The 21,094-nt window shown below is 44.9% G+C and overlaps 1 protein-coding gene across 1 annotated transcript in view; it reads left to right on the forward strand.

The window, feature by feature from the left end:
• The first annotated feature begins 6,001 nt into the window (after nt 1-6,001).
• LOC8032339 overlaps nt 6,002-21,094 on the forward strand; it is a 92,469-nt gene continuing 77,376 nt past the window's right edge. Inside the window, exon 1 of the mRNA XM_029985486.2 lies at nt 6,002-6,044. Within this exon, the coding sequence (XP_029841346.2) occupies nt 6,002-6,044 (43 nt within the window). The remainder of the gene's footprint in view (nt 6,045-21,094) is intronic.

Raw genomic sequence — 21,094 nt, forward strand, 5'->3', positions numbered from 1 at the left:
AAGTTTTTTTTTTATTTTTGTTTACCAAAACACACATAAACAAACCCAGACCGATGAAAGGAAAATTAAAGTCCTTATTATTCTCCGAGACGTTTTCCTCCTCCAGGCAGACCGGAGAAAGCTTTCGCCCTCCCGACCCATCTTCTTTCGGTTTCGTTTTTCGAGCACATCGCGCACGTTGTTTAATAAATTAATGTTGAGTTGATTGAGCTTCAGCGGCAGCGAAGGCCGCCTGTAATTCCGTCTTCTAGTCCAAACGTGCAGAACATTTCGGTTGCATTGACGTTTTTACCACTAATTTTATCAAACGAGCTAACGAAGCCGCTAGAAACAGCGAAGTTCCGGAGCAGTGCCAGCAGCGCTACATACACTGGGTAAGACGGCCGTCTCCAATTTGCGGGACACACGCGGAACTACAGCAGCGAAACCACGAGGAACTGTGTCGACGTTTTCGACGTTATGGAAATCGCGGGAACTGCGTCCAAGGAAGGCAGGTTTTCCTGCCGGCTGCCTGGGTGCCTTCCGTGCTGAGTTCGGTTCCGTTGTCCCGTGCCGAGTGCCAACCGGCGTTCAACGTGATTCTTCTGCGTGTCAGCAACATCGTCAACGTGGTTCTGTATTTCTTCGTGTCAGCGACATCGTGATGGCAGTGTTGTGGGTTGTGAACAGAAGACTGGAATTATCGCCGATGTGACCGTGTGTTCGCTTATCAGTGGTGTAACAACAAGATGAGATGACGTAAACTGTCGGGCATTGATGCCGCTGGTCGGGCCGTAATCGGAGGGGCCGGGGTGTCGCAGGGTGACATTCCGCTTTACATTAAAGAGTTTAAAACCACTTGAGGGATTAGGTGCAGTCGATCGACGTGTGGATAGTCATGTTGGAACGCTGGTCTGAACGGTAAGCTCCTATCGTACAGTGGCCAATGTGACTGTCGGTCCCCGAGAGCGATTGCGCTCTGGGGAAAAGACAACACTACGAAAGTATGACGGAAAGTACGTATATTTATACTGGAAGTTTAGCATAAAAAAAAAGACAGGCAAAATCGAAAAAAAAAACAGAAAACGCTATCCTTTATTTTACTGTTTAAATATATTACGGTTCCTGTAGAAACTGCCCTCTAAGTGGCGCGCTGGGATGAGCGCTAGAAGTTTTCGAGCTCGCAACGGCGCAGCTCCGTACACTTAACAGTTGTCGCAAGTCGCGGCTTTGACTGCATTCAAGTTGATCGAAAAGCGATTTCTGTGCCCGTGAAGCATCACTTCCAGCTGAGTGGATATCCGCTCTGCAGAGATTAATTCAAGACGGCAATTGCAGCTTTGCGCGAATAGCACAAATAGAAAAACGAACACTACAATATAAATACTGGCTACGAAGGGCCATGCGGGAAAACAAACTCATGGCTTGGAACCACATTGGAGCGGCTCGATTTATTGGCTTTCAAATAATTATGGCATGATCGAGCGTCTTCTTTTTAATAAGAGATTCATCCCCTGATCCATTAAAAATAGCCTCAGATGTATGACATTGCTGGAAAAAAATGAACATGTTCGGAATATTTTTTTATGCTTAGGGAGTCACCGAAAAATTCCGTACGTTCAAAATGACCACTATAAAAGACGGAAACGCAGGGCTCGGTAGTAGTGATTGGGGTAGTGTGCTGTTGTATTGATGTTTGTATGTGCGATGGCTGTGTATGCGTTCAATATATGTTGACCTGAAGTTTCCAGTGTGCGCAACGTGTCTACATGTGTTAGAGATTCCGAAGAAAAGGAAACGCGATTGTGGCGTAAGAAAATAAAAAAATATTTTTTTGTAAAACATGAATTGGGCGGTATCTAGCGCCACATAGCCTAGCTACGTGCGATTACTCTGCTTGACCCTGCCATCTGGTGGCAAGCGATTTAACATCCTTTTACGCTACGCGGCTACGCCATAATTTCGTGTTACCGTGCTGAGATAAGCCAAGAGGTTGCTTCGGATTTGCTTTTTTTTTTAGAGCAACTTTTGGTTTTGCGGGCGAATGATTTTCACTCCTCCGTGATGTGCGATTGACGCAACGGTTGACGAAGGAATTGTGGCTCGAGGAATAGCAAAGGTAGGACATAAAGTGCGCGAACTGAGTGCCGGTTGTCTCCGTTGAACATCCCAGTGCTGACGATGAGCAGACTGAGTGACTGCATGCTTTCGAAACGTAAGTTTCTTTACCTGCAGGGGTAAAGAAACTTCGGAAATAAATACAGTTCGCGGAAAGCTCGTGTTACGTTTTTATTTCCTGCTCCTCTCGCTTCGTGCAATAGACTTCGTTTTCTCGTTAAGCCTTACCGAGCTCGATTTGCTCGATTCGTGGCCGCCATAATGAGATGCAGTCGACGGAGGAACTTTTCCTCCCCTGCTTAAGGGACGAAAGTTTCTCCCTTTCTGAAGGAACATATGTGTCAAGAGCGTTCCTCCCTTTAGGGAGGACTATACTGACCCTTTTTTCTAAGAGTGCGGAACAGTGTCACGTCAGTTCTAGTGTTAGTGCAAACGAGCCACTGCCGTTTGTTTTTGCTTGTTTTTTCCTCGCAGTAATAAAGGACTATTATTAAAACCACTAAATTTGAGGAACGTTTCGAGGTATGGTAATAACCTAAATGCTAAATTTTGATTCCCACTTGTTTATTTTCAAAGAAAATCTGAAACAACGCTGAAGTTGTGTTTGCGCTCACAGGGTCGGGCAATATCCTCGGAACTTTAGACAACGTGTGTTGGATGCTGATGTATTTTTTTCTCGAGGTGCGCCTAACGGAAGGCTTTCGGAACTGATTATGGAAATATTTATGGTGCTTGGGTTATCTGGCGTAACGTTGTAAAATATGTTTTTATGCGTTCCATAAACTTGCACTTACCATATATTATATCTGTGAGATCTTGAACTGCATGTTTTTCTTGAGTACATGCTCGCCGAATACTAACCTACAAGGTATGACGCAAAGTTTGTGGAGCTACCTGGGTTTGGTCGTATGATATTTGACAGGCCCCGACGATCGATCCCAACGACCGTCCACTGGGAGCTCGTGTCCAGGAATAAGCCAACGGTGGATTCTGAACGCAGGTTCGGGGTGCTGAACTCTGTGTTCGACTGAATTCAGTCGACAAGTCTGGGTGGCCTATTTTAGGCGGAGTCCTACCTCTAAGCCACGTCGCCGCGCAACCGCTTGATTAAGTTCACCAATAAACGTATTCTCACCTTTTCTGTAGGACTTCTGATGAAGGGGAATATTCAGCAAAGCTTCCTAAACTTGCCCGTAAGTGCCATAATTTATTTTAAACGGCATTTGTGGGCAGCATTATAACAAGGCTGTAAACTTTCAGGCGTTTATTTATGTCAAAAGTTGGCGGATGTTTTTCGGTGTTTATTTATTTCCAAATTAAAACAGCGCATGGACACGGACAAGAACAAGAAGGTAGACGAACAAGGCGCTGACTTCCAACTAAAGTTTATTCATGCTAACGTCAAGTATAAATACTGTATCGTCATGACAAACAAACAAAAATAAAATACATCTAATGGACGCCACGTGCTCCTTAGCCACCGTTATTCGCTGTCACTGTGTGTCTAGAAAGCAACATTCATTTTCGGATAAACATATTGAAGGAGTGCTGACATAATTTTCCCCCAATTTTCCGATTTCCCGCGCCTGAATGATTTCTCGAGTGAGTTTGTCTTTATTTTTCCTAATCACTTTACACTTGTTGAAGACGGGAGTGCAGCAGCAGTCTCCACAATGCAGGCCAAGGTGACCTGACACAACTCTAAAAACGTTATACTTATGTTCTCGCAAGCGATCATTGAGGCAGCGCCCCAATGGCCCGACGTATCTCCTGCCGCACGAGAAGGGAATAGAGTACACCACTCCCTCAACACAGTTCACGAATCGGTCGTGGTGCTTTTTGGTGCAACCCTGCTTTTCTTTAGAACAGGGGCTCACTTTTTCGCACAGCCCAGACAGCTTTTCCGCAGCCGAAAATAAAACACATCAACACAACCCTTAGGCCAACTTTCTTTAGGTTGTGCGAGATCTTGTGCAGGTATGGTAAAACGGTTACTTTTTTGTGAACCCTATCAGCCTGCTAAGTCGTTTCGTCACGTGCTTTCTTAAGTAGGCTCTCAGCAACTGTCGTCAGCAGGTAAGACGGATATCCCGCATATCTGAGCCTTGATGCTTGTGTGTCGAAGCTCTCTTTCACCCTGTGAGGGCAAGACTTAAATAAGGCATTTCTAAAACAGAGGCTAACAATTCCCCTTGCACACTCCACTCTTGCTTAAATTTAGACTTGTCCTGATGGTACTGATTAAGCCTGGAACAACTTAAGTGAGTTCTTTGTGCAACGCATCCGAAAGCACCCAAAGCTCCCCATAAGTAAGCATAACAAATCAAAACACGGCCGTAATGGGCGCTCCGCACATTACGTGCTATTCGGGTTTGTCAGAATGATCAAAGGATGTATTTATTATAATGCCGGCAACTAATCAGGTGAATTGTGGTAGCAACCTACGTCGGTACTAATAAACTATATTCAAGATGGACGTTGGCAATGCGGAAAATTGGAAGCAGCATTGCATGCATTTCTTAAAATATAGTACCGTTTTCTATAAATCATTGGGGCATTCATACGCAACGTAACATGGCGATCGAAAGTTTCTAACATTATGTTTATTGCATACCAAAATTATTTTTGACGAACGCAGCCGGGCAGCACAGCAGAGAAACACGTAACTGCCCACATTTCATAACCCAATGGGCCCGACTTAGGCGTAACATCGTATTTGCCTGAAGGAGATTGAAAGTTTAGAAGTTATTTTCTTTGCATTTTTTATACTTTTCAGTTCAACGCAAAAATGACGAGGTCCGAGACATGAGCAAAAAGCGCTACGTACCGAACGAACAAACAGCAGTGAAGTCAAATGTTCGCGCTGGTTTTGCGATTTAGGCCTAAGTGTAGCTAGTTCATAATTAATCAATCAGAGGTGAAATATACTTTACTGTATTTCCTCGGTAAGTCAGCCACAAACAAGACAAGTGAAAAACAAACACCGCGGAAATCAAGCCTAACGCTTGCACTTCTTTTTTTTTAATTTAGGTTAAAAAAATTTTTTTGGACAAACAATACCAAAGAAAATTATACATTTATTTTTCTTTTTTTTTTCAAGGGGGCGGGGGGGGTTGGGGGGGGGGGGGGCGGGCAGGTGCTTTTAGGGCCCTAAATTGAAACACAAAGAACAACTTCTGACCCAAAACTAGGCTCCGTGGAAAATTAGGAACTCTGGGTCATTGCATTTAAAGCCCAGTCAGTTGCATTTACAATTGATGTTGATTTACATGTAACGAGCACAAGTCGGCATTGAGTCTTTGGATGTGCACGTGCGTGGGTTAGATAAATTGATCGCTGATTCGGGCTTTTAAGTAGGATGAATATCTGTCAACGAGCCTGGGTCCCTACATTCAACAGTCTCGGCACGCTTTGTCCCTCGTTTAGTTTTAGTACGTTCATGATATCCTTCCACGAACACCATGAAATACTCACTAGGTCAAGTTTAGGATCAATAAGCGTAACTGCACGTCTTAAGCAACAGCACAACTCAAGTTTTATCAATCTTGTCGCTGTTCTTGCATCACGAATGGGCAAGCGCGCGACAGACATCATTATCGCTGCTGCTCTGTTCCTGCTAGCCGACTCCTCACAGATATGTCAAATTTAGTTCCGCTTTATGATGAGCAGTATTCGCTGCAGATTTAAACGCGAAACTTCTGCGCAACGTGAGTCCTCCAAAATATTATTCTACAAAAACCTTTACACCACTGCTACCAAATGTTTCTTACTTATGCTTATCGTCCTCTAAGATAAGTATCACGTCTGCACTCACCCCATCCAACTAGTTTCATATTTAGTACCCCTCCGATATAAATGCCTGAGAACAGTGGTACTCTCATTTAGAGATCCTCAACAGACTGCGATGAAGCTAGTTTGGGCAATTTTCGCGCTTCTACAAGCACAATGTGAGTACATATACAATTATGTTTTTCTGCAGTCACGATATGATGTTTTAGAGCCTTTCAATGACATGTCATCTTCAGCCCGCTTGAGAATTTTTCTTATAATATATGAACGCTTGCCACCCAAACTTCATTGGTTCTTTGAAATAATAATCACCGACTTTTGTTTTCAATTATTGTCAACAGTTCACTGAAATTGATTGTTAGACGTTAGTTCTCGGCAGCATATTATCGCTATCCCATCTGAAACTTTTAAAGTCCATAAACACATTTGCGTTCGAGCGCGGTGCGTTCCGTAGAGGTAAGTGGTTGCAGAACGTTGAGGAGAGCATATGACCGCAGTCAGTGATTAGTTAGGACCCACTACCATGACTGTCGGCTCACCAATAGGAGGCAAAATTCACAGAATTATGGCGCCACCCGGCCACACCGTGGACGTGGCTGGTCTTTAGAGGAGATCCCGATGACATCCGCGAGTCCTCTCCATCTTGAACCATCGTCGCCTCGGGATAGACCCATCCCGTATTACCCCCTCCCTTTCCCAAACATGCCAAAACTGGATCCATCTCCCAACGGAGAACCGGATGCACGACGTCGCTGACGGGCGCGGGCCAGCACGTGACCCGCCCTTTCTTTTCTTGGTTTCTGATAGGTCTCCGCATCGCTCGATAAGCGCAGCCGCTTTGTAAGTCGCGCTGCGGGGCGTTCCGCGAAGACGCGCTTTGTTCCTCCAGCAACCGCTTTCCGCCTCAAGGACGCCATTCCATATTAAAACGCGTAGAAACGCAAATGTGGTTATGGGCGTCTCCAACTCATTGGAACTTGGAGGCCGAAAGTCTGAATCTCGAAAGGTCAAGGGCAAAAGTAAGGGGAGGGGGGGGGGGGGGGGGGGGGGGGATATTTTACGGCAAAGAAAAATAACTCTGGAGGTCCACGTTGTAGAGCAGCTTTCTCTACCAGAAATCATAAAATATTGACCTCGTACTGTATGCTGCTTGTAAAATTGCCGTTTCTAACAACGACATCTTTAGATTTGAATAGTTTATGTGACTACTTTGGAGAAATACCTGACGGGGCGAGAAAATGTAAAATGGCGCCGCTTGAACTAGGTGACATACCGTCGTTGCCCTATCGTTCGACTCACCCGTAAATTAGACAAACTCAACATTATGAAAAAAAAATTAGTGTTCTTTATGCGATTGCTTTTACTATCCTAGCGATTTTTATAGGAGCATTATTATAATTATTTCTCGCATTTGTGTGTTATTTTCCGGCCGCCTATTCATTATTTTAACTTACAACATGCACAAGTGAAGGTGAGACGCGCAAGCTCATAAGCTTTGAGAGTTACTCCTGCTGTGTAAAAGCTTTTTCATCCGAGGTGTGTCTTTGAGCAAGAAGCCCGCGCTTGTAGGCTAGTAGAAAGATCGTCTCACAGGCGACTGAAATAAAAAAAGGTGGGAAGAAAGCTGAAAACTAAACACTGACTTACAGGAAATAGAGCAACAATATTAGACTTTCAAGGTACAAGTCATTTGCAGTACTTGAAGACGAGAAGGGGGCTCGCAGCCGCGGGATTCCTGCGGGCCGCGTTCTAGTGAGTCGCGGGCCGTATGCGGCCAGCGGGCCTCGTGTTTGAGACCCCTGCTATAAACCAACCCATGTTTACAAACCAACCTGAGCTTGCTAAGCGGGCGCCACCGGCGCCGCGCATCTGCGATAGAGTATGGAAACGAAGCTTGCCGACTCCCAGAAACAAGCCATTGGAAGGCGATGTTGTCGGCGCCATGTGAGTCCCTGGGCTCTTTTTCGCGTTAAAAATGTTGATTCTACGTCGTCCTAACAATGTCTGACTACTTGAGGGGCTTCAACAAAATTAACGAGGCTCGTTACACCGCAAATATTCGCGTGAATAATCTGACGTGCGGCGATTCATTCCGCGTGGACGCCGCAGGATGGTCACTAAAGCCTGCACTCGCACGATGAGATTCTACTCGCTATTTTCATTCGCGACGTCGCTCGGACTGCGAAACCATGGACCGTACCGGAGATGATCGACATCGATACTGAAAATCGCGAGCGGAAATGCGCATTACAAGTTGGTGTTGGCCACTGGTAACATTAATCAACATCTCCTTGTATCTACTGTTTACACTGAGCCTACTAACCCCAACCCACCTTCAAACTTAAAACTTTTTTGAGGCCTGCACTTTCTTCGTATCGCAATTACCGGCTCAACATATGGCCTACGGGGCGCTGTCGTTCGAACGAGCACTCTGCAAAAAGCAGACAAGCAGACGACAGTTCGAACGCATGCGGAATGTAGTGTGGGCAAGAAGCACAGCGTCCAGCGTCAACCAACCATTGTAATGTCACGTTGTCGGCGTCTTTGTGAGTCTCCGTGTTTTCTTTCGTGTCAGAATCGTCGATTCCACGTCCTCATATGTTTTACCACTTCAATCACCTGAGCGAAATTACCAAGGCTCGTTACGCCGAAAAACTTTGCGTAAATATCCTGACGTGCAGCGATTCATTCGCGTGAACGCCACAGAATGGACGCCAAAACCATGATAAGATTCTTCTGGCTATTTTCGGTGGCGACGTCGCTCGTTATGCAGAAGTGTAGATGGTAGCTGCAATGATCGACGTCAATACTGAAAATCAGAAGCGGAAACGGACCAAATGAATCAGGCGTAACAAGTCGGTGATGGCCACTGGTACCATTAATCAACACCTTGTATCAACTATTTACACCGAGCCTACTTAAAAGTCTTTTGAGGCCTGAAATTACTTCTTATCGCAATCACCGGGTCAACATTTCATCTACAAGCTACTTTTGTTTGAACGAGCAGACGACAAAAAGCAAACAGGTTTGAAAGAGCAGACGACATTTCTACCGATTAGGAGGCCGTTTATATTTGAGGACGCACTGAACCGGTCCGGAGGGTCCGGACAACTTGGCGGTTTTCCTTCATTCATGTTGGAAATAACCAAATAAATCTGACAAGTACAAGTGTTCGTGAATTCAACCCAACGTTTTTCCCACACAAGCAATCGTAGTTCGGCAGCGTATGGTTTGCCCTTTTCACGGCTACTATCCACGTTCTCGGGCAAACGGAGGAGGCCAAAGACACATTAAAACTGATCTTCAAACTTTTCCAGACTCTTTTGGTACGGCGCCCGTCGCGGCGTTCAGACGAGAAGGCAGGTTTCTTGTCTGGTTTCTTCTAAACGAACCCAGGAATGCATGTCTCGCGCAGTTACTTCCGCCCACAGCCCCAGACCGGAAGTGCGCCCGACGCGCCCCCATGGCGGCGTGACGTAGCAGGGTTTAGTTCGTGTATATTGCAAAGTCTGGTGGATGTAGTTCCTACATTGTACTTAACTTGAAGAGTTTATGCAAACATAGTGGGCTGGAACTTTATTATGGTTTTCTTGAAATGCTATATAGCTGAGTACCTTCAGAGCGAACCGAGCTGTGAGCGAGTACACGGTATAAAACGAACTCTAAAATGGGAGTTGTATTTCCTCCCTTAAAGGAGGAACTTATGTGGCCCTTGTGTTCCTTTAGAAGGTGAGGAAAGTTGCTCTTACAAAACAGGGAAGATATTTTGTTCCCCTAAGAAGCGAGTAAAGTTGCCACGTATGTTTGCTCGTGGAGAAAACGTTGCTCCCCTAAGAAGGGGAGCAGCGTTGCAAGCATTGCAAGCTTTTTCCTCCTAATGGAAAAATCTTTCTTTACGCGTGTAATTGATATAACTTACACCAAATGACAGTCATAAGGGGAAAAAATATCTTTTAGCCTTACCACATTGGTAAAGAAGGAAGAGCAGCGGAGCTGTAGCTTCTGTTCTCGGCGGTGGCTTTCCAGGCGAGCGATTTGCTCTTCTTTCACAAGGGAATCTGTATCGCCTGACGCAGTCGCACTTTAGGCGATAGAGGCCTCGCAACGGTTGCGAAACCATTCGCGCTGCTGCGCACCAGTGTTGCGGAGTTGCCACTCCGGAGTTGGAATGATTCCCGGAATCATTCCGCATTTTCACGACCCCGGAATGGAATGGGAATGGAATGGCGGCAACGTTGAGGAGAATGGAATGGGAATGGAATTAGGTGCCTTTTGCCCGGAATGGAATGAGAATGAAATAAGCGCGGTTCTTTTTTTTTTTTTTTTTTTTTTTTGTGTGTTTGCTGTCAGCTAAGCCGAGCCAGTGAGCGAGTCAGTTGCTCAGAGATAAAATGAGCGGGAAACTGCTAGCCCGCGTGGAGCCCTAACAGACTTATACGCCAAAAAAAAAATGCAATACAAAAAAACAAGCGTCAAAGCAAAGAGCAAAGAGGGAAAGGGGGTTAACGTGGCGCCTTTCACGGACGCGCAGGCGTCGGGTTTCGATGGCGTTACACGAGTGTGAAACAAGAAACCAAGCACTAAGCAAAATGAAAGGGAGCGGCAAAGAAAGAAACCGCCATGCACAACTCCTCATCGTCCTTCTGGTCATGCTTTTTTTGTTGTTGTTGCGACGGTTTGTAGAATGCACACGCGCGCACAGACTGAAATCTGGGAGCGGAAGCGACTCATAACTCGCAGAGCTCTGATAACTGATAACCATTTCAATGTTTCTTTTTTCACAGTTACGTACTGTGAAAAAAGAAATATTGAAATGGTGTCAAAGCAGCTCGATTTGATTTTGGAAGTGTGCCCTTGTATTTTATTCATAATCTCGCCTTGTCTCTCATGTCAAACAATTTTGTCGCTCCTTTTTTTTTCTCATTACTGATTCATGGCCGCTGCTTGTGTTGGTTTTTGTTTTAATGACTTTGCTGTTGAACATTTAGTTTCGAATGTTTTCTTGTTGCTTTTGCCTTTCATTATCGGACTTCACGAGCAACGCCTACGGTATCTTTTTTACATATGTATATATTTTTCATAATTTTTTTTTCGCTCGGATAAACATTTTCCGCGTTGAGCGTTACTTGTCGTTTTTGGTTACTGCTGCATGCGGTGTTTCTTCTTTTTACGCGGGATGAATATAACGGATATGATTGCACGACGCAATAGTTCAATCCGCGAAGTGTTCATGATGATTGAGCCACAGTACGGCACACCACGGGTTCTTGAATTTTAGTTTTTGTTTTATTCTTGTTGTTTCCCTTTTTTTTCTGTAGTAATGCGTTTGGGGGGGGGGGGGGGGGGGGGGAGACTTGTAGAGTTGGACTGCCCGTTTTCACCCACAAGCACACATGTGCTTAAGTGAGACGATTCTGGAAAATGTATTTGAAAGAAAACTGGAATAAACTATTCTATTCTATTCAAAAAAAAAAAAAAAACTCGTTGACTCAAGCGCTGTCGAAAGATGATCAGGTATTGTTTTCTTATAGTTCGAGGCGCGTTGTTTAGCAGGCAGCCAACCCTGCTGCCTTCTACGTTCATTCGTGCGCACTCCTTTGAAGTGCGAAATGTGGGTTTGCTTCGGCATTAAAACAAAGCGAGATTCACTTCCCTCTTCTCCTCGTGCACTTAGCTCCGAGGCTTGTTTTTTTATACTGCATTTGTAGTGTAAGTCCGCCTATCACTTGGTTTTTGTTCCGATGCTTGTTTTCTTTGTTATATGTTTTAGTGGGTTGGGGTTACAAGCAAGCTAGCGGATTCCCGCTCATTTCCTTTGACTTTAGTCTCTGCATGCTTCGTTTCACCTTGCGATGGACCGCTGTGGACGCTACGACTTACCCTAGGCAATCCAGCACCGTGAGCGGGACTGCAGGGTCACGCGACACTCAGAAAGCACTGGATTGGTTTCGATGGCTCTCGTGCTGTCTGTTGAGGTCCATCGTAAGGTGAAGTAGGCTATCGTCACCGCTCTTGGTGTGACCGAACTGACTAGACCTGCAGAAAGATTGTCCCGCGCCAGACGAGGCGCGACTGTTGCTGTGAGGGCAACTGAGAAGGAGAGCTGGGTGCTAGCTGCCACTGAGGTTTTGGCTTCCACGCGTCTCGGCTGTCCGGTCTGCATTCGTGCTCCTTGTCCTGGATCCTGTTTGAGGCGGTGAGAAGTCAGTTGGACGGTGTTGTTGAGGAAACACGGTGAATGTCAATTCGAACGGTGCGGTATTACCCCGTTAATTGTATCTTGATGTGAAGAGCTTTGTCAATGCTGACTTCCCGACCCGTCGCCACAACGAGAACAATCGACACCGAGGTAGAAGAATGAATCGGTTGGTACCGTCTGCTGCCTGAACCCGCCACTCGATCAGCGCGAAGAGGAAGATCACAATTCGGACGAGAAGACAAGATAAATACAGATCGAATCATGGCGTCGTAGGAGACATTTTTCAACATTAGTCGCGAAGAAAATAATCAAGCTGCACGCTGAAAGTTGTGCAACGAAACTATACACGGTGCAGTCGGCGTATATCATCGAACTTTATTCGCCATCTGAAGAGGAAACACGAGAATGAGTATGCGAAGGGTGGAAAAGGGCAGGCGAACCAGCCAAAAATTGAATTGAATATGATAAGAAATATCGAAATTCGTAAAGCAAGCGTGAACTTATGCGTTTTAAAACAGGTTTCGTGACATGGTCTAGACGGTCCCTCGTGCTGCGCCTCAGAGGTTGCATTTTGTCAGAGGATGTGTTCTTGCCGCTGTGCATGGAGTCGCTTCCAGCAGTGTACTAGCCGTGTTGCTGTATTCTAAGAATACAGTAATATAGCTTATTTCTGCGCCACGCACGAACTGAATATCTTTATGGTCTTATCAGACAAACACGCTGGGCGCGTATATCTTAAAGGTCAAATGCAAAAAAAAAAGTTAATAAAGAAGAAAAGAAAATGAGTGGATTTAAGTTTTGCTGTTTGTTCTGAGCCACGTGGTCGCGAGACCGATGTCTTAAACAAGCATCGACATATCAAGGGGCTTTCTCGATGTTTGCAGTACACTGTAAATAAACACTTCCTGCCACCAGCGGTCCGCTTAGTAAAAATCAGCGCGTTTTTGAAGAATTTAGCTTTTTTTTTGCAATTGGCTCTGCATTTAAAAATGTCAGCATTATGCTGCTTATGCCGGCAACAAAATGTAGCTGTCAAGTGCCAATTTTTACGTTTGGGAATTAAAGGAATGGAATGGAACGATTGAGCCATTCCAGGAGTGGGAATGGGCTCAGTGTCTCCATTCCTAGGAGTTGAAAGGATTTGAATTATCGAAAACTCTAATTCCCCGGAATGGAATTGGAATGGAATGGGGGTGCCCATTCCAAAACACTGCTGCGCACATCGCCGCTCTTTCCTTTTCCGCTCTTTTCCCTCCGAAAAATGCCGCACTCCTTGAGCGACGGCGGCAAGCGGACAACCGGCAAACACAGCACTCTGGACAGCTACCGCCATCTATGAGCGACGGCAGGAACCAGAGTTCTGTGTCGACATTTCTCTGCGAGGGCCACGATTTTAGGGAAACCAGCCCTTAATAAGCTCCGCTGTAAAAGAAGATAAATGTCGGAGAAGTGCCAATGTCTTTTTCTTCCGATTTCCCCCGACTTTATAACGCTATATAGCAAATGCACATAAAGCAGTGAACGCGCGAAGTGTACTGAACACAAGCAGAAAAACAGCCAAACAACAGCAACAACGCAGCGACACCGGACTCCCGGCCTTCTCTACGTATGCTAAGTTTGCACTATCCCTATATATGGCAGTCTTATTTTTGAATCCGACTTGGGGGTGTTGACAATGCAGTCTTGAATCGCAGTACACTGGTGCTGAATATTGCAGCCAGGCTATTGTTTCATTGAAATGTTCAGCGCCAGTGCGCGCTACTTTCAGTTTTGGTGGGGTAATAAATAATTTTAATTATTGCACAAATATTTTAATAGATTTTTCAACCAAACTGTATAACTGGTTTTAACAAGATTCGCTGCAATAGCAGAGTACAGATCTTTGTAGATGCCTTGTCGCCGGTTTTACAGAAATTGAATATTGTTCTAATTTTATACCTGAAGCCTTTTTCCTGAAAAAAAGTAAGTGCAGGGACCACTGATCTCCACTAGAGGGGGCTGGATGGCGCATTGAGCAAACAGGTATGAAGCCACCGGAAGTGAGCGGCTTGTCCCGGAAGTGAGCGCTTGGCAGGCTTTGTAACCCTTCCGAGTACTGGTTCGAAAAGCTTCGAAGGCCCTGGACTTTCGCTTGTTCCCTGAAGACAGCCTGCTTGTTGCGCAGTAAGAGCGCATGCGGACCCGAGAAGTGTCATGGGAAGCCATTCAATGTAAACATTTTGAGATCCTAGTTGATGAAGTTGTGAATATGTCCCAAATTCAAATACCTCATCCTCGGGATTTAATCCAGAACGGGAGTATTAAAACCCAATCAAAGACACAAAAAAGCATGGTCCAAAATATCGACCGAATGCACTAGGAAGCCCAGCGCACACCCGACTTCCGGGACAAGCATCGAACTTCCGGTGGCTTCACTTGCGCCAGGCTCGGAGAGCAGCTAAGCGCCATCCAGCCCCCTATAGTAGAGATCAGTGGCAGGGACTGATAAGGACACACGGACCATGCCTTTCGCATCGTATTCTACAACTAAAATGCGACTGTCTTTTGTGATACAATGTAAAAGCTTTAAATCCTCACGTTGTTCAAGTTTGACAGCTAAAAAGCACTTGTTGAGAGTTTTAGTAGATCGTTTAGTCACTCCTGCAATCTACACGCAACTCGCTGTGATCTCCGCGATATGTACCGTAGCAGAGCCGCGTTTTCATGTTTTAGTACAGCGTTTGCAACCGGTTGCAGATTACAGCGTTACGAATGCTAACGCAACGCCACTAGCGACACTTTCGGACATTAAAACTAAAATAGAATATTGGTTTGTATAGCAATTGCTCATATTCTTCTATTCACGTCACTGTCTAAAAATAATGTTAATTTATTATCAAGTAAGCACGTTCATCTTAGGCTATTTCATAACTACGTACAGTACATTTGCGACGAGGAGGCTTGAGATCCACGTTGTAGACGCCGTGTTGGTTGCGTCGTGTACAACCCCGCTCGTTTCGCGAAACGAAAGGAACCGCGCGATAATGGACTGAGTCAACTGCATAAAGAAATACAAGATTACGATGATTTTTCTTTTCGCGAGTGGGCTACTTGACATATAGTAAGCAAGAGCAAGAGAGGAGCAGCACAAATTTAAAAAAAAAAGTAGAGGTGAATCGTCGGCTGGTGTGAATCATCTGTTCCTTCAAGACCGGGGGTGTGTCCTCCCTTCCCTACTTCGCCCCGCAACCTGAATGGAATGTGTGTACGGCCCTTTCTTTCAACTACACTCTTCCCGATTAATGATTATTCGTTGATTTCGCTTTCGGGATCCGTTCCTTCGTTCGTTCGCCGAATCGTCGCTTCAGTCTCATTCCTTGCGCGGGGCTGTGGTGTTCGAAAATTCCGTGTTTCCTGCAAGCCGGTCCTGATTTCGATGCGGACGAACCACAACGTGTGTCGAGCGCAGTCGCTCGACGCAAGGCATGCAGTGCTCGTTTTTGTCGACTGAGTATGTCGTTCTGTTTTAAGTAGAACTGAAATAAAGGCAGCACGGATTATCTTTGGTTGAAAGGTACGTACGCTTTATTTCACGGGCACACTTTTCTCGCGGAGGTGGCGGGTGTTGAGACGTAGAGGCAGGTCAACACGAATAGAGCAACGATCTTGGCAGTATACGTGATCACGCTAAAAGCTTCGAAGAGCCCGACGATTCTTTTCGAGTCCGCCCTACTTCTCGTAAAGCAAGTAACACTACGAAAGTGGTCGTACATAGCATGCCAGTTATAAATTTTCATCTGTCGCAGTCCTGGAATAAACTGCCCACGGTTACTTCTCGGAAGAGCAGGACTTCATCCTCCACGGACCAGCCAATTTCCAAGCGGGCACATACGGCGGGGTTTTCGAGAGACGCAAGCTAGCATGCGTCGCTACGTTGCTCCGCTAGCGTTGCTCCGCTAGCCTCCGCAGGTCCGTTATTTCTCCGATCACACCGTGCATACGCCAAAGCAGCGTGTTATCGCTACTTTCATACACGCGACCCGTTCAGGAATGTTCTGAACAAGAACACCCTATAACAGCCGATAATAGGGTTTACAATGCGAATTCGGGTGGCCAATCGTTGGCCACTTATTTTCCGAAAAACCGCAATTAGTGTTTGCGTGATCAGTTTCTGGCATTGTACTCGTATCCGACAGATCAGACAGTTGGCAGTTTCCGACATTGTCTCTGTATCAGAAAGTTGTGAGACATTACAGCAATTAGGATTTGCAGCAGAGAAGAGGTCAGTTTAGGACTAAACTTCAGTAGAGACAAGTCGGGTATAATAGTTTTCAAGGACGGGAAAGGGGAACCTTTGGAGATACAGGATACATTCATAGAACACGTGGAAAAGTACAAATATCTGGGAGTATGGTTAGGTGAGGAAAGAAACTTTGTAAAAGTGCATGAATATGTTGTAATAAAGAAAGGGAAATGTGATTCAGGTATTATGAAACATAGGGTACTCTGGAGCTATAATAGATATGAAGTCGTTAGGGGTGTATGGAAGGGAGTCATGGTGCCAGGACTGTCATTTGGGAATGCGGTATCATGTATGAAGTCAAAAATCCAGGGATTTTAGAGATACACCAAAAGGAGTGTGGGTATGTTGGCGTTGGGTGCACATAGGAATACACCAAATGAGGGAGTACAGGGGGATATGGGTTGGGCACCTTTCAAGAGTAGAGAGGCGATCAGAAGAATAAAATTGGAAGAAAGACTAGCTGAAATTGAGGATTGACAGTGGCAGGGAAGTGTACAAGTATCTATATATAAAAAGCTTAAACACTAAGTGGACAAACCGAACCCGCAAGCTGAGATATAAATACATTCAACGAGATGGGGCCGATTAGAGCATATCAGTAGAAAAGGAAGTAAAGGTAACTCGGCGCAAATTGTGGCAAGAGAGAATGCAGGCGAAGTCAGCTTTAACACTATACAGGGCACCAAAACAAGAAATAAAGAAGAAACAGTTGTATGAGAATTCATTGAGGGGCTTATTGCTGTTTGAAGCTAGAACATGGTGCTAAGAACGAAAACATATAGGGCTAAATTCCAGGAAATCGGCACTCTATGCGACGTATGTAACCGCGAAAGGGAAACTATAGAACATGCAATTTTAAGGTGCACGGTGCTTCGTCCCACCCTCTTGGGCGAATGACTACGGAATTGGAGCGGGCACTGGGGATTTGCCGACATGGATGGACGAATGGATAGGGAAAGAATTGCAGTAACTAAGACGGGATTGGAAAATCAGTGGAAAAGATCTAGGTAGAGGTAAAATTTCAGATAAAAATAGCCAATGGAAACACTTTAAAGGGGGGGGGGGGGCTGTGTTAGAGCAAAATTTATACAAATTAAAAAAATGGGATCACGAAATGTCAGGCTAGGTGGCGCAAGCTACCGCCCGTTACAGAGGGTATAGCCATTACTTTCCATCCTTCCATCCATCAGGCGTGCACCGTTCGGGTGGTGGTTCTCCGGCAAGCACCGGCAAGCACCGGCAACCTTCCTGCGCTTTTCCCGCCCGAGTTCTGAGCGGCCGGGCGAGCGGGCGCCAGACTGTATCCGGTGTCGTCATTTCCAAAATGGAAGAGGAGGTCAGTGAGAAAACAATGAGCGAAAGTACGAAACTGATCCGTAGTTACTTCAACAACCAATACTAGAGTCAATCCAAAACTTGGTCCCGTCTCGTCTTCCTCGTGTCCTTGTTTCTTAGGCGCTTTACAAGTGAAACATATACCGCCTAGCCCACCTATCTATTTTAGTGTAATCCAAGACGTTGGGACAATACCACAAGGAACATTGAGGACATGGGTGACGGCGGCGACAGCCTTTCGCTACTTCGCATCGCCGATGCTGTAAGGCTAACAAGTTTGTTACTTTTTAAAGACTCGCACGACACTAATAGCGACGAAGCCGAGGAGGACCTTCTGTTTGGAACGGCCTTCAGTTAATCTCTTCTGCTCCTGGGGCGAGGCCGAAAATTGAGTACATCATACGCCTGAGGAGTGACGGTTCATTCATATCTCTCATCCAAGCTAGACACTAATCCAAACGTTGACTCGGCGACATACATGTTTTTCCTACACATGGTTGCAACCAACCCAAAATGGACAACCTGAGTAAATGGATGTTATTATGGCTTAGTGTCACTATTTGGTAATAACTTGCGTCAACTAGGCATAAGCATAACAAATAATCAAAACGTTACTAGCGGTGTCTTGCGGGTAAACGGCAAAATAAACTGCTACCGCCTTGCGTTTTATGTTCGGGTGCTGAAAGGTCACGTGGTGTGCCGCCGGCGCGTTTCTGGTTCTCTGTGCCGCCGAGTCTCGCCGGCGATTGACCAACCGAATTCGCCGTTAGAAGAGCACAAAATTAATAAAAAGAAGTATCACAGGTGAGCGGGATTCGAACCCCATTGCTCTGCGTGACAGCAGCATGCGTTGCCAACTCTGCCTCGCGATTGGCAGCAGAGAGTTTTAGTAATGCGTATAGGAGACAACTCAAGCGCTGTGCGCTTGCGTTAGCGTTCCATGCTCCGCGCTGCGCATGCGCGTCATCGCCATGAGCCAATGGAAAACGCAGTTTGGGCTCCGCGCGCGCGGTGCAGCGTTTGCTCGCGTACGCAATACTAAAGCTCACTATTATTGCCTACGCTTCGTTTCATTTTAAGTCCACACATTGCCGACGCTACCAGCTGGTCGGACCAATCAGAGAGCGCCAAAGGCGCACGTTCATGGTGTTCGTCATGTGTTTGTACGTGTTCTATCATCTTTGAACAAACAATAAACAGAAGAGGCCCAGTAACTTGTGTTTTTGACGCCGCCCAATTGTTCCAATTAGCTCGTAGCGTCGGCTGCGTCTGGACTTAAGCTGAAACGAAGTATAGATGCTTTTAAGCAGCTCTGCATTGGCGCCGCCATCCCTTCCGAAAATGATCAATGAGTTTCAATTGACTTTCTACTGTGTTCCTATAGAGTCAATTGAAACTCAATATAAACTCAATGTCTAATGAGTTTGATCATTAGAAACTCAATTTTGATTCTATTGAATTTACTCATTAGGAATGCAATTGAGACTGATCATAATAATAATAAATAAATAAATCTTTATTTTACGTGCCCACAAACAACTTTACAGTCTATGATGTGGTGCACACAAAGAAAATTAAAACACAGCACTATATCAAACATTAAAATACTTGTCACAATGAAAATATAAACAGATAACAGAAACTGAAAGACTATACAGAACCCGCCTTACAATAGGTGTTTCAAGGACATCCACTTTCGCACATAAAACATAAACTGGTTTGAACAAAGAAAAATGTCAAGATGGGTCTTATTAAATGCTAATTGGATTCTCGATAATGGAGACACAGATGGCATACAAGATGGGTAAAAGGTTAGCACATTCCTACTGACCCTTGATGGAACATGAAAGTCTATGAAACGCAACAGATTAATTGAATTCACTGCTCCGTGTACAACTTTGTGAAGAAATATAAAATCTCTGTATTGCCTCCGCACAGCAAGCTTGTGCAACGCAAATCGAACAAGTAACGTTTCATAAAGGTAAAAATATTTCCTTCCAATATAACGGTCACACACAATTCTAATCATCCGTTTTTGTATATTTTCTATTGAAAGAGCCTGAGATAACGTTAATGAATTCCAAATGATTGAGCCTAATTCTAATCTTGACCTCACTAATGTTTTAAACAAGTGCAGTAAACAACGGGGCGTAGAAAACTGGCGACACAACCGTGAAATCATTCCCAACACTCTCAGTGCTGCATTAACGGTTATAGACACGTGATTATTAAAGGATAGTGAACTATCGATGCATACACCAAGATCCTTGATAAAAGGAACCCGAGGAATCGGGGCCCCTCCCAAATTACATAAAAAATAAAGTATGTCACGCTTTCTGGATAACACAATCGATTTAGTTTTCTTGGGGTTAAGTGACAAGCGGTTTTTGGCGCACCATTCAGAAACACGTTCTATGTCAGCCTGGAGACGGGAGCAATCAGATAGTGGCCTCACACTTATAAAAAGCTTAACATCATCGGCAAACAAAAGAATTTTTGCATGTGTAATACGAGAAGAAAGATCATTTATGAACAAAATGAATAAAATTGGTTCCAGGATGGATCCCTGGGGTACACCAGAACTTGAAATAAACTCGTCAGAGTAGCTATCAGAAATGCGAACAGAGTTCGACGACCAATGAGATACGTGGAAAACCACGCGCAAAGATGCAGGCTGAAACCATGCAAGGCAGGCTTCTGTAGCAGTAAATTATGACATACACAATCGAACGCTTTCGACATGTCAAATAAATTGCATCTACCTGTCTCCTACTTGACACCACTGGTGCAGAGTAACTTAAAAACGAGCATAAATTTGACTCAACTGAGCTACCCTTCAAAAAACCGTGTTGAGATGCATATATCAAAAGTAAACACGTTTATATATTACTTTTTCAAAAACTTTTGCAAAAACTACATAACAATGACACAAGACGGTGATTATTAACCAATGTCGAATCACCATTTCTAAAAATAGGAACAACTACAAACACTTTCCAAAGCTCGGGAAAGTGTCTTTGTGCAAGAGACAAATTAAAAGTGTGCATCAAAACAGGGGCAAGTAAAGAGCAGCAGCCTTTTATAATAAACATAGGTATTTCATCAACACCGCTCGATAATTTGGGTTTCAGTTCCTTCACGGCTTCTACGATCTCTTCTGCGCCAACAGTAAACGAAGACAAAAAAGCATTACAACCAGCATTAGTGGCACTAAAAGAACTACTCATAGGAGGGGAATAACACGAACGAAAGAAGTCAGCAAAACTATTCGCGATATCAGCCGGCAAACAGTGGTACTCATTATTATCTCGAAGACAAATACTTTCTTTACTTCCATGCAAGTGTTGCTTAGCAAAGCACCAGAATTCTTTCGGATTTTTTCTAAGGCTTTG

The sequence above is a fragment of the Ixodes scapularis genome, unplaced genomic scaffold (genome assembly GCF_016920785.2).
Source record: "Ixodes scapularis isolate PalLabHiFi unplaced genomic scaffold, ASM1692078v2 PGA_scaffold3__209_contigs__length_174095766, whole genome shotgun sequence".
Taxonomy (NCBI): domain Eukaryota; kingdom Metazoa; phylum Arthropoda; class Arachnida; order Ixodida; family Ixodidae; genus Ixodes; species Ixodes scapularis.